This window comes from Musca autumnalis, unplaced genomic scaffold, assembly GCF_047663935.1.
Source record: "Musca autumnalis isolate F117 unplaced genomic scaffold, ASM4766393v1 scaffold_3, whole genome shotgun sequence".
Lineage (NCBI taxonomy): Eukaryota > Metazoa > Arthropoda > Insecta > Diptera > Muscidae > Musca > Musca autumnalis.
Genome location: NW_027411866.1, coordinates 238,628,440 through 238,642,556, shown reverse-complemented (window position 1 = coordinate 238,642,556; position 14,117 = coordinate 238,628,440). Strand labels below are relative to the sequence as shown.

Here is a 14,117-nt window from a genome sequence, read left to right as displayed (position 1 = left end):
CCAAAATTTGAACAGAATCGGTTCATCCGTTCGAGAGTTGTCGTGAGCACCAGCCAGCCAGACAGACAGACGGACGGAGATTGCTAAATCAACTCCAATTTGTCTGAAACACATTTCGTCCACACATACTTGGGGTCTAAAACCATTATTTCTATGTATGAAAGTGTATATACCCTTTCTGGCCTAAAGGCTGAGGGTATAAAAAGGGCTACGAAATTCTGAAAAGACCCTAAATACATTCGATCTGTCCGTAGATGAAAGTTTCAATTCACACAGGCTGAGGGTATATCTCTGTTGGCAAAGCCAACGGATACTTGTTTACTTGTTCCTTTTAAAATCTAACCTATAGCAAATGACCCTAAGGGTCAATATGGAGGCATTACAAATATAATTTCGACATCAAAAGTTATTGCCGAAAAGGTCCTCCTTTAAACTATAACAAAAGAAGACTTATTATAATGGGGGCTAATCTTTAATTGTTCATCTTTATCAGTTTATAGGCCTGTTCGATAACTTCGCAAGTAAAAAGTATTTGCAAGTACTTGCAACTGCTTCTCATTTCTGTTCTATTCAACAAGTTTGTTATCGAACAGCATTTTGTAAAAGTTTTTACAAATTTGTACAAACTTTTGTGTTATCGAACAAACCTTATGTTTCACTTGTCAAGCTGAAGAAGTCGTCAAGTGGGATATTCTTTCTTTTATTATAATTTCGGTAGCATTGATGACTAATTTATGATAATCGAAATCAAACGCTTTCTCTGCCGCCATAAGACACCAATCAAAGCCATTGACATTTAAATGAATATTCTAAATTGAAACGTCACACACGAGACGTGAGTAAAATTGAAAGTAGTTTGGGCAACAAAAGAGACAAAGAAGAACCGAAAACAAAACAAAACACCAAAATAAGATAATCTATTATTATTGTATTTTATCTACAAAAGATCTATTCTGGCTCTGTAAAAAGCTCTCGGCAAAAAGAATCCTACAAATCAGAATTGTTCTTTATAAAACTGTAATGATAGGCAGCATTGGCATAGCCATCGGGATAGCGTGAACCGCAACCACCCACCACATAATTGGTGACACCAACAAGTTCATTGTTGTAGACAGCCGGGCCACCTGAATCGCCACTACACACCCCGTTACCACTGCGAGGGGCTAGACATAAAACCGTGCTTGACACTGACCACAAACGGCGTCTACAATTATTTTGTGATAGGGCCGTCATGGTGGTGTATTGCAGTTCCCGTGGTGTGGGACCAGATCTACGCAATAGACCCCAACCAGAGGTTATTACAGCTACACCATCCGCTGGTGACTGTTTGGCAATGGCAATGGGTTTTATTTTATCCGTAAATACCAAAGGTTTTGAGAGTTTCAGCAAGGCTATGTCATTAACAGTACGGCGATAGGAGGGATGGACCTTAACTTGGGAAACACCAATAACTTCACCACCACTGTTGTAAAAAAGGCTACCAACACGAACGTTCAGACGGGAAGCGGAATAACTTTTGAGGGGGTAGGAGAAGCAATTAAATATAAAAAATAAAATTTTCAATTTAAGGTTGAAAAACTTACGGGTTTGGTCGGCCCCCCGATGTAACACAATGGGCTGCCGTCACCACATAATTGGGTGTAATAATGGAACCTCCACAGGCAAAATGATTGCCAATGAATAAAGCCACTTGGTGGGGAAATTGACCATCCTTGGCACTTTGGCCATTTACAATGCGGGGTTCGGGATATAGAGAAAAAATTTTCTTTGCTTGCGAAGCAGTTATGTTATTGGAGGCTTTAACTTGAGGAACTCCCAGATGTAGTAGGCCCACAAAGGCTAGTAGCAATGATTTCAAAAATAATCCGTTAAACATTGTGGAACTCAGTTCTGAACAATAAATATGATGAAAATATGCCGAGAGCTTTATATACCTTTGGTGAGCTGTTGGATTTTGAAATCTTTATCTGATATTTGTCATTGCTTGTCTTTTTTTCTTCATTCCTCCCATCAAGACATTGCAAAACGTGAAATCATCCGGTAATTAGTTGTTCGTTACAATTTCAAAAGGGTGGGGTCATTAATTTTATAAGGCGATAAGACGATTTTGTGGAAAAGTCGGTACTTTTTCCGCTGCTTCAATGTTAAGTTCATTTTCATTTGATTTATTAGTGTTTTTTGTAGAACCGAATATTTTGAGTTGTTTGACTTCTGCTTGTAGTATAGCCGGTAAACCACCTAAACTGTGGTGAAACAGCGCTATGCGCTGAGGAAAAAGATCATAGACCCTGTGAGGTGAAAAGAAAACTTTTAACTATAGTGAGGGAGGCACGGGAAGGAATTGTCAGATATAGCCCATATTGGAGAGAAATATTACGATGCAGAAATCTATTTTAGCTAGTCACCCTAAAGGCCTGGATACATCAGCTGCCTCGCATGCTTGCCTTGCTTGCTACTGATAAAAGGACAAACAAGTAAAAAAGCGGTAAGTTTGGCTGGGGCGAACTTTTTATACTCTCCACCATAAAATATTCTGAACTAAAACGGAATAATTATTTTCTTTCCTGTCCACAATTTTAGGCGGAGATATTTTGTGACCGCCGCTGATAGCATAAAACATTTATTCAATCGGTCGGGAACCTTATATGGGGCTATATCAAAGTGTGGACCTATGCTCTTAGTGGAGAAGTTTTGTGACCACTGGTAACCTCAAATATCGAATTGCAAATACTTGGGTAAAAAATTGTACCTAAAAGCCAAAAAACCGAAAATCGGGAGGAACCGTTATATGGGGCCTACTATACCAAAACATGGACCTATGTTGACAATTTATATAGGGGGTTATACAAAAACATGGATCGGGGAACCTCAAATATCGACTTACAAATAGTTCAGTCGAAACTTGTAGCAAAAATTTTTGAAATACCAAATATCGGCAGGGACCGCTATATGGGGGCTATACCAAAACATGGACCTATGTTGACAGTTTTAAGTGGAGATGTTTTGTGTTCACTAGGAACCTCAAACGTCAAATTACACTTAGTTAGGTCAAAAATTGTAGCTAAAGTCCTCAAACTACGTAAAATCGGTAGGTACCGCTATTGACCGTTTTAGGTGGAGGTGTATTATGATCTCTTGGTACTTCAACTGCCAAGTTACATGTAGTTCGGTCAAAAATTGTAGCTAAAATCCTCAAAATACGGAAAATTGGGAGGTATCGTTATATGGGGTCTATAGCAAAACATGGACCTATGTTGACAGTTTTTAGTGGAGATATTTTGTGATCACTAGGAACCTCAACTGTCATACTACAGTTAGTTCGGTCAAAATTGTAGCTAAAATCCTCAAAATACCGAAAATCGGGAATTACCGTTATATGGGAGCTATTCTAAAACATGGACCTATGTTGACGATTTTCGGTGGAGATGTTTTGTAACCACTGGGAACCTCAACTGTCAAATTACGGGTAGTTTGGTCAAAAAATGTAGCTAAAAAGAGTCTTAATCCAAAAAAGGCCCTGGAGTAACAGAAAATCCTAGTTTTGGAAGCTGAATGAAACCGAAAAAAAAGAAATACATCGGGTTTCGCGATAGCCAAATATCCGCTTATGAATGTACAAAACAATTAAGAACGTAGCTTATGAATGTACAAAACAATTAAGAACGTAGCAGTCAGTTGTGTCGACAGAGATATACCCTCAGCCTTGGACCTTAACAAAAGAAGTTAACGCAATACTTCTGACTTCTATAGGGGTTTTTGTGTTTTTGGTGTATTTTAACAAATAGTGTGGACTATTCCCCGAAAAAAATTTATCGTCGTAACTAGGGCCCCATACATATCATGTTGCCAAAAATTTAAAAACGATCCCAGACGAGTCTTTAATCTGTTTCAGGCACCCTAAACAGTAGTCCAATGTAACATTAGAACATAACGTTTGGACCAAATCGGGTTCTCAGTTCGAGGGTTATCTTAAAAACGTTGTTTGATACCCTCGTGGATTTTTTAAAGATTTTTTTCTGACCTCGTGGATTTTTTAAAGATTTTTTTCTGACCTCGTGGATTTTTTAAAGATTTTTTTCTGACCTCGTGGATTTTTTAAAGATTTTTTTCTGACCTCGTGGATTTTTTAAAGATTTTTTCTGACCTTTTTCGAAATTTCATTTCGAGAAAACACGTTTTTATACCCTCAAATGTTTTAAAGAATTTTTCCTGACCTCGTGGATTTTTTAAATATTTTTTTCTGACCTCGTGGATTTTTTAAAGATTTTTACTGACCTCGTGGATTTTTTAAAGATTTTTTTCTGACCTCGTGGATTTTTTAAAGATTTTTTTCTGACCTCGTGGATTTTTTTAAGATTTTTTTCTGACCTCGTGGATTTTTTAAAGATTTTTTTCTGACCTCGTGGATTTTTTAAAGATTTTTTTCTGACCTCGTGGATTTTTTAAAGATTTTTTTCTGACCTCGTGGATTTTTTAAAGATTTTTTTCTGACCTCGTGGATTTTTTAAAGATTTTTTTCTGACCTCGTGGATTTTTTAAAGATTTTTTTCTGACCTCGTGGATTTTTTAAAGATTTTTTTCTGACCTCGTGGATTTTTTAAAGATTTTTTTCTGACCTCGTGGATTTTTTAAAGATTTTTTTCTGACCTAGTGGATTTTTTTAAGATTTTTTTCTGACCTCGTGGATCTTTTAAAGATTTTTTTCTGACCTCGTGGATTTTTTAAAGATTTTTTTCTGACCTCGTGGATTTTTTAAAGATTTTTTTCTGACCTCGTGGATTTTTTAAAGATTTTTTTCTGACCTCGTGTAATTTTTTAAAGATTTTTTTTCTGACCTCGTGGATTTCTTAAAGATTTTTTTCTGACCTCGTGGATTTTTTAGAGATTTTTTTTCTGACCTCGCGGATTTTTTAAAGAATTTTTTTTCGACCTCGTGAATTTTTTAAAGATTTTTTTCTGACCTCGCGGTTTTTTTAAGGAATTTTTTTTCGACCTCGTGAATTTTTTAAAGATTTTTTTCTGACCTCGTGGATTTTTTAAAGATTTTTTTCTGACCTCGTGGATTTTTTAAAGAATTTTTCCTGACCTCGTGGATTTTTTAAAGATTTTTTCCTGACCTCGTGGATTTTTTAAAGATTTTTTTCTGACCTCGTGGATTTTTTAAAGATTTTTTTCTGACCTCGTGGATTTTTTAAAGATTTTTTTCTGACCTCGTGGATTTTTTAAAGATTTTTTTCTGACCTCGTGGATTTTTTAAAGATTTTTTTCTGACCTTTTTCGAAATTTCATTTCGAGAAAACACGTTTTTATACCCTCAAATTTTTTAAAGAATTTTGCCTGACCTCGTGGATATTTTAAATATTTTTTTCTGACCTCGTGGATTTTTTAAAGATTTTTACTGACCTCGTGGATTTTTTAAAGATTTTTTTCTGACCTCGTGGATTTTTTAAAGATTTTTTTCTGACCTCGTGGATTTTTTTAAGATTTTTTTCTGACCTCGTGGATCTTTTAAAGATTTTGTTCTGACCTCGTGGATTTTTTAAAGATTTTTTTCTGACCTCGTGGATTTGTTAAAGATTTTTTTCTGACCTCGTGGATTTTTTAAAGATTTTTTTCTGACCTCGTGGATTTTTTAAAGATTTTTTTCTGACCTCGTGGATTTTTTAAAGATTTTTTCTGACCTCGTGGATTTTTTAAAGATTTTTTTCTGACCTCGTGGATTTTTTAAAGATTTTTTTCTGACCTCGTGGATTTTTTAAAGATTTTTTTCTGACCTCGTGGATTTTTTAAAGATTTTTTTCTGACCTCGTGTAATTTTTTAAAGATTTTTTTTCTGACCTCGTGGATTTCTTAAAGATTTTTTTTCTGACCTCGTGGATTTCTTAAAGATTTTTTTCTGACCTCGTGGATTTTTTAGAGATTTTTTTTCTGACCTCGCGGATTTTTTAAAGAATTTTTTTTCGACCTCGCGGATTTTTTAAAGAATTTTTTTTCGACCTCGTGAATTTTTTAAATATTTTTTTCTGACCTCGTGGATTTTTTAAAGATTTTTTTCTGACCTCGTGGATTTTTTAAAGAATTTTTCCTGACCTCGTGGATTTTTTAAAGATTTTTTCCTGACCTCGTGGATTTTTTAAAGATTTTTTTCTGACCTCGTGGATTTTTTAAAGATTTTTTTCTGACCTCGTGTAATTTTTTAAAGATTTTTTTCTGACCTCGTGGATTTTTTAAAGATTTTTTTCTGACCTCGTGGATTTTTTAAAGATTTTTTTCTGACCTCGTGGATTTTTTAAAGATTTTTTTCTGACCTCGTGGATTTCTTAAAGATTTTTTTCTGACCTCGTGGATTTTTTAAAGATTTTTTTTCTGACCTCGCGGATTTTTTAAAGAATTTTTTTTCGACCTCGTGAATTTTTTAAAGATTTTTTTCTGACCTCGTGGATTTTTTAAAGATTTTTTTCTGACCTCGCGGATTTTTTAAAGAATTTTTCCTGACCTCGTGGATTTTTTAAAGATTTTTTCCTGACCTCGTGGATTTTTTAAATATTTTTTTCTGACCTCGTGGATTTTTTAAAGATTTTTTTCTGACCTCGTGTAATTTTTTAAAGATTTTTTTCTGACCTCGTGGATTTTTTAAAGATTTTTTTCTGACCTCGTGGATTTTTTAAAGATTTTTTCTGACCTCGTGGCTTTTTTAATGATATTTTTTCTGACCTCGTGGATTTTAAAAGATTTTTTTCTGACCTCGTGGATTTTTTAATGATTTTTTTCTAACCTCGTGGATTTTTTTAATGATTTTTTTCTGACCTCGTGGATTTTTTAAAGATTTTTTTCTGACCTCGTGGATTTTTTAAAGATTTTTTTCTGACCTCGTGGATTTTTTAAAGATTTTTTTCTGACCTAGTGGATTTTTTTAAGATTTTTTTCTGACCTCGTGGATCTTTTAAAGATTTTTTTCTGACCTCGTGGATTTTTTAAAGATTTTTTTCTGACCTCGTGGATTTTTTAAAGATTTTTTTCTGACCTCGTGGATTTTTTAAAGATTTTTTTCTGACCTCGTGGATTTTTTAAAGATTTTTTTCAGACCTCGTGGATTTTTTAAAGATTTTTTCTGGCCTCGTGGATTTTTTAAAGATTTTTTTCTGACCTCGTGGATTTTTTAAAGATTTTTTCTGACCTCGTGGATTTTTTAAAGATTTTTTTCTGACCTCGTGGATTTTTTAAAGATTTTTTTTCTGACCTCGTGGATTTTTTAAAGATTTTTTCTGACCTCGTGGATTTTTTAAAGATTTTTTTTCTGACCTCGTGGATTTTTTAAAGATTTTTTCTGACCTCGTGGATTTTTTAAAGATTTTTTTCAGACCTCGTGGATTTTTTAAAGATTTTTTTTCTGACCTCGTGGATTTTTTAAAGATTTTTTCTGACCTCGTGGATTTTTTAAAGATTTTTTTCTGACCTCGTGGATTTTTTAAAGATTTTTTTCTGACCTCGTGGATTTTTTAAAGATTTTTTTTCTGACCTCGTGGATTTTTTAAAGATTTTTTCTGACCTCGTGGATTTTTTAAATATGTTTTTCGGACGTCGTGGATTTTTTAAAGATTTTTTCTGACCTCGTGGATTTTTTAAAGATTTTTTTCTGACCTCGTGGATTTTTTAAAGATTTTTTTCTGACCTCGTGGATTTTTTAAAGAATTTTTCTGACCTCGTAGATTTTTTAAAGAATTTTTCTGACCTCGTAGATCTTTTAAAGATTTTTTTCTGACCTCGTGGATTTTTTAAAGATTTTTTTCTGACCTCGTAGATCTTTTAAAGATTTTTTTCTGACCTCGTGGATTTTTTAAAGATTTTTTTCTGACCTCGTGGATTTTTGAAAGATTTTCTTTCTGACCTCATGGATTTTTTTCTGACCTCGTGCGTTTTTTTAAAGATTTTTTTTTCTGACCTCGTGGATTTTTTAAAGATTTTTTTCTGACCTCGTTAAATGTTTAAAAATGTTTTTCTGACCTCGTGCGTTTTTTTAAAGATTTTTTTTTTCTGACCTCGTGGATTTTTTAAAGATTTTTTCCTGAATTCGTGGACTTTTTTTAAAGATTTTTTTCTGATCTCGTGGATTTTTTAAAGATTTTTTTCTGATCTCGTGGATTTTTTAAAGATTTTTTTCTGATCTCGTGGATTTTTTAAAGATTTTTTTCTGATCTCGTGGATTTTTTAAAGATTTTTTTCTGACCTCGTGGATTTTTTTAAAGATTTTTTCGAAAATTTCATTTCGAGAAAACACGTCTTTATACCCTCAAATTTTTTAAGAAATTTTTCCTGACCTCGTGGATTTTTTTAAAGATTTTTTTCTGACCTCGTGGATTTTTTTAAAGATTTTTTTCTGACCTCGTGGATTTTTTTAAAGATTTTTTTCTGACCTCGTGGATTTTTTAAAGATTTTTTCGAAAATTTCTTTTCGAGAAAACACGTTTTTATACCCTCAAATGTTTTAAGAAATTTTTCCTGACCTCGTAGATTTTTTTAAAGATTTTTTTTCTGACCTAGTTGATTTTTTAAAGATTTTTTTCTGACTTCGTGGATTTTTTAAAGATTTTTTTCTGACTTCGTGGATTTTTTTTTTTGACTTCGTGGATTTTTTAAAGATTTTTTTTGGACCTCGTGCATTTTTTAAAGATTTTTTTTTGGACCTCGTGCATTTTTTAAAGATTTTTTTTTTTGGACCTCGTGCATTTTTTAAAGATTTTTTTCTGTCCACATTTGTATAACATTTCTGAGCAAAAAAAAAAAAAAAAAAAAAACTCATAGAGCAAATATCAAATTGGTAACCCTATCTAAGTATGTTATAAACGTCAAATAGACCTAACATTAGTTTTTCCGTTCTGTTAATGCATCGCATCAAGTTTCCGGTTTTGCAATGATGTCTACAGATACGCAGTTGCATTTGCAATAATCCGTCGGACAAGTTATTTCTTTCGATGTGCAGCAGCAGCAGTCTTAATAACAACAATTTACGCTTGTATAGTGAAAATGTCTGGTTTTGTTTAACTTGTCTAATTTTTCCTGACTTTAGTAACTGTTATGTTAGACTCGCTGAATTTAAAAAGTCTCCTCTACGAGCTACTGCTACAGTTAAGTGAAAATGCAAAAACGATTATTTGAACATTTTCCAGATTGACATTGAAATAATTGCATTTTATATTTATTTAAATAGATTCACATCATCACTTTGCTTGCAACAATCCGCAACGACTTTCACTTTCTTTTGCTGAAAATGTTTTAAATTTTATTCACAAAATCTGTCATTCATAATTTGTTGTCACTCTTTTTTGTTGTCTGGTGCTGATGAGATATGGCTGTTCGGCATATTATGCAGACAATTTGAATTTTATGCTCTACTTATTTTTGGAATGGAAATATTTTTTGTTTTTGTTTCGTTCATTTCAATTTAACTTTTTGGCATTTTAAGAGACCGATTAAAGTAATTAAAATTTACATGTGACTGTGCGTATGTAAAGATAAAAATATTCGGCAGGAAAGTTAATTTTTTGGGAAAATGTTGTAAGTGAAGTTATTATGAATAAGCCGGCATATTTCTGTTTATTAAAAAAATCTGAATACAGGAAACAATTGCCTTTTGTTTAAAGGTATTCCAGCATATCATGTTTTTTGACAACATGTTTAATAGCTGCCGTGTTTTTAAATTGGAGTTTGCATCAAAGTATGCGGAAAATGTTGGAGGGTTCTTATAAAGTTAAAAGAAAGTCGATGATTTAAGAAATATAAGCACAATATTTAGAATTGGACATACATATATTACTTTCTTACTTAGCTGGCCCATTACAGAACATTTGTTCCAAAGGCCGAACTAAGAAATGATCTCCATTTCTCTCTATTTGTTGCTTCGCACTCTGGAATACCGCGCCTTTTCATCTCATCATCCACTTGTTTGCGCCATCTATTCCTTGGCCTGCCAATTCTGCGTGCACCGCAAAGCGGTCCGTATTTATACGCCTTTTTAGTGGGTTCATCTTCGCCCATTCTTATGATATGGCCTAGCCAACGCAATGGCTGCATCTCGATACAGCTCGTGGTTAATGCGACGTCGATATTCACCGTCAACGCAGATTGGTTCGTAGATCTTTCGAAGAATTTTTCTCTCAAACACAACAAGCACTGTCATGTCTGCTTGCGCAAGTACCCAGGCTTCGGAGCCATACATCAGCACGGGTAGTATCAGTGTTTTGTAGAGCGTTATTTTTGTTTGACGAGATGTGGCTTTGTTTTTAAACTGCTTACTTAGACCATAGTAGGATCTGTTGGCCAATACAATTCTTCTTTTTATTTCACAACTGATGTCGTTTGTTGAGTTTACGGTATACGAAGTCTTTTACTACCTCAAGATTATAAGAACCAACTACAACAGTTGGTCCGAGCTCAATGGACGCATTGCACGTCGACACCATCAACTTGATCTTCCCGCCGTTTACCACCAGACCCACTTTTGCAGATTCTCCTTCGACCTTCATAAAGGTATCAGTTACTTATTTTACTGATCGTCCCATGATGTCTATATCATCAGCATAATCAAGTAACATGTGGCTGTTGGTGTAAATTGTGCCACTTCCTTTGACGTTTGCCTCTCGTATAACCTTTTCTAGCAGGATGTTGGAAAGATCACACGAAAGACTGTATCTTTGCCTGAAACTTCTTTTGGTACAAAACTCTTCGGAAAGGTTCTTTCCTATTTTAACTGAAGATCTTGTGTCAGTTAGAGTCATTTTACAAAGCCGAATGAGCTTTGCGGGGATACCAAATATGCCTTGGAATACTTTTGAACGTAGCGGGCTGTCGAAGGCTGCTTTATAATCGACCAAAAGGTGGTAGGTGTCGATCTGCATCTCTTGCGTCTTCTCCAGGATTTGCCTCAGGGTAAATATCTGGTCAATGGTGGATTTGCCAGGTCTAAAGCCGCATTGGTAAGGTCCAATTATTTCATTAACCATCGGCTTTAGTCGTTTACACAATATCCCTGACACTATCTTATAGGCAATAGGGAGAAGACTTATGCCCCTATAGTAGAAGCATACAGTCTTATCTCCCGTCTTGTGGATGGGGCACAGGATACTCAGGTTCCAATCGTCGGGTACGCGTTCTCCCTGCCAGATGGTGCTAACTAGCTGATGCATACACCTTATCAGCGTGTTGCCTCCGGTTTTAAACAGCTCGGCTGGTAGGCCATCTGCTCCTGCTGCCTTATTATTCTTCAGCCGGTTTATTGCTGTCTTTACCTCATCTTGGCCGGGTGGTATGCATTCAATACCATCTTCTGGCATTGGATATGTGGTATCTTCGTCGACTTCGCTACTTTTGGATACCAAAATATGAACAACATCGGCTAATATTTTGGTATATCCCCCATAAAACGCTAACTTCCGATTTTCGGTATTTTGAGGATTTAAGGCACACTTTCTTACTAAACTAATTGTAATTTTGTACATAGGATTCCTAGTGGTCACCAAACTTTTCCACCAAAAATTCTGGGCATTGGTCCACGTTTAGGTATAGCCCCATATAAGTGTACCTCCCGAATTTCAGTATTTTGAGGACTTAAGCTAAATTTTTGTAGACCAAATTGGCTGTAATGTGGTATTTAGGGTTCCCAGGAGTCACAAATATTCTCCACCGAAAACTGTGGTCATAGGTCTACGTATCGGTATTGCCCTCATAAACCGGTACATCCCAATATTCGGTATTTTGAAGATTTTTCTACATTGTCAGACCCAATAAACTGAAATTGGAGGTTTTCGGCAGTCATACATCTTCTCCACCAGAAATTGTGAACATAGGTCTACCTTGTGATATAGCCCCCATATTTAAATATTGTTCGAGGTTCTTGGTTCTGATTACTATTGTGTATTTATTTATGGGCAAGTCCATACTTCTTGGGATAATGGCCAAAAATCTCTAAAATTTCTTATTGGTACCTACTACAATGAATTGAGTATACGATTTGGCTAAAACAAGTTATTTGTTTCAAGAAAGTCTGTATCGGACAACTCTTTCGGGTACCTCCCTTTCACAAATGTTGAAAGGGTTCACATATTTAAGGTGCTTAAGAGCTGCTCGAGGATCGTTTTGCAATTTAGCCCTGACTATACACGGTGCTCTTGAATCAAATTTAAATGGAAGGTGCTTACACCTGGAAAGTTTTTACGGATTCTGAAACTACAATGTTCATAGATGAGAAAAATCAAAAACCCAAAAAAAAATCGCAGGAGCGCTTTTTAAATAAATGGCGATTCAAGTTGACATTTTTATTGGTTGTTTAGGTTTTTCGATTTTGCTAGGAAACCGCAAGTCCTATCAAAATGGGAATAAAGAAAATGTTGTAGCTATCAAAATTTTCTACAAGATTGACCTTAATGATATTTTCGTAGGTTTTACAACTTTTGAGATATAGAAGTTCAAATTGGGACAATGCACTGACTGTATCGCCCCTTATAAAACAATGTCATGAAGGGTGCGCCTTAACTAACTTTTAATAAAAACCGCTTACACAGGGGAAGTTTTTGTGAATTCTGAAACAGCAATGTTCATAGATGAGAAAAATCCAAAAAAAAAGAAAAAATCGCTGTAGGGATTTTTAAATAAATCGCGGTCAAAATTCACATTTTTAGGTGTTTTTTGGGTTTTCACGATTTTGCTTGGAAACCGCAAGTCCAATCGAAATGGAGCTAAAGAAAATGTTGTAGCTGTGAAAATTCTCTACAGGATTGGTGTTTATGATTTGTTCTCAGGCTGCACCATTTTTGAGATAAAGAAACTCAGTTTACATTTTTAGGTTTTTTTGTTAGGGTTTCGCGATTTTGCTTGAATACTGCAAGTCTTATCGGCATGGGACCTGAGAAAATCTTATAGCTGTGAAAATTATCTACAAGACTGACTTATGTAATTTTTCCTAGGTTGTACAATATTTTTAAGATACACAAGCTTAAGTTGGGAAATTGCAGTCATGAAATTGTTTTATAAGGAGACGATACAAAATTGAATTTAATTTGAATTGTCCCAATTTGAACTTCAATATCTCAAAAATGGTAAAATCTACGAAAATAACGTAAAGGTCAATCTTATAGAGAATTTTCACAGCTATAACATCTTTTTCAGTCTCATTTTTATAGGACTTGCGGTTTCTAAGCAAAATCGTGAAAACCTAAACAATCCCTAAAAATGTCAACTTGAATCGCGAATTATTTAAAAAGCGCTCCGGTTTTTTTATTTTTCTCATCTATGAACATTGTAGTTTCAGAATCCGCAAAAACTTCCCATGTGTACGCACCTTCCTTTTAAATTTGATTCAAGAGCACCGTGATAATGAATGTTTCGAAGCAACTCAATTTTTCCTGAGATAATGATAACAAGTAAAAAAGTGTCAGTCGGCTTTGCCGACAGATATATACCCTCAGCCAATGTGAAGTGAAACTTTCACCTACAGACAGATCGAATGTATTTAAGGCCTCTTCAGAATTTTGCGGCCTTTTTGGACATTTGAACTTGCCGACAAAAATGTGGATTAGAAATTAAGTGCACTAAGACACAAATGTTGACGTTTTGAGGGGGAGGTACCCTTAGGAAGGACCGATATGGGCCATTTTAGAAATTAAACTAAATTTTGACAAAATATAAGGAGATCCAAATTATGGACAAAATTGGTTGCCCCATTCAAGTGATATAATCCTAGCCAGGGACGTACGCAGGATTTCATTTCGGGGGGGGCACAACTTGACCAAAAATCATGAAAAATTCAAATGTTGTGTAGCGTTACGTAAAGCTATTTTAAGGGGTTATGGCCACTTATAAGCATGAGAAAAGCCATTTTCATGCATTTTTTTAAAAAATCTATTAAACCTTAAGTTACCTTCTATTTTTTTTTTTTTTGAAAAATCTTACATTCAAATGCCCGCTTATAAAGCACTGTTTTTACTAAAGCAGTTTGCGGTACCCACTGTAGTTTGAAAAAGAATAAACCGATCAGCGTATATTTTTGTGGGATCATCACGAACCTAATAATCTTGTCCATTATCGAAAAGGAATTAAAAAAATCAATTTTTAAAAATTTTGAA

The 14,117-nt window shown here is 34.6% G+C and overlaps 2 protein-coding genes across 2 annotated transcripts in view; both read right to left on the bottom strand.

Moving 5' to 3' along the window:
* The window catches only part of LOC141399178 (carboxypeptidase D), a 158,500-nt gene that overhangs the window by 125,332 nt on the left and 19,051 nt on the right, over window positions 1-14,117 (bottom strand). The window lies entirely within an intron of this gene.
* Window positions 909-1,941, bottom strand: LOC141399161 (serine protease SP24D-like). The gene is made up of 2 exons (XM_073977341.1): window positions 1,584-1,941; window positions 909-1,513 (listed from the first exon to the last, which is right to left on the bottom strand). Exons 1-2 carry the CDS (start codon window positions 1,874-1,876, stop codon window positions 988-990), a joined length of 819 nt encoding a protein of 272 aa, XP_073833442.1. The 5' UTR covers window positions 1,877-1,941; the 3' UTR covers window positions 909-987.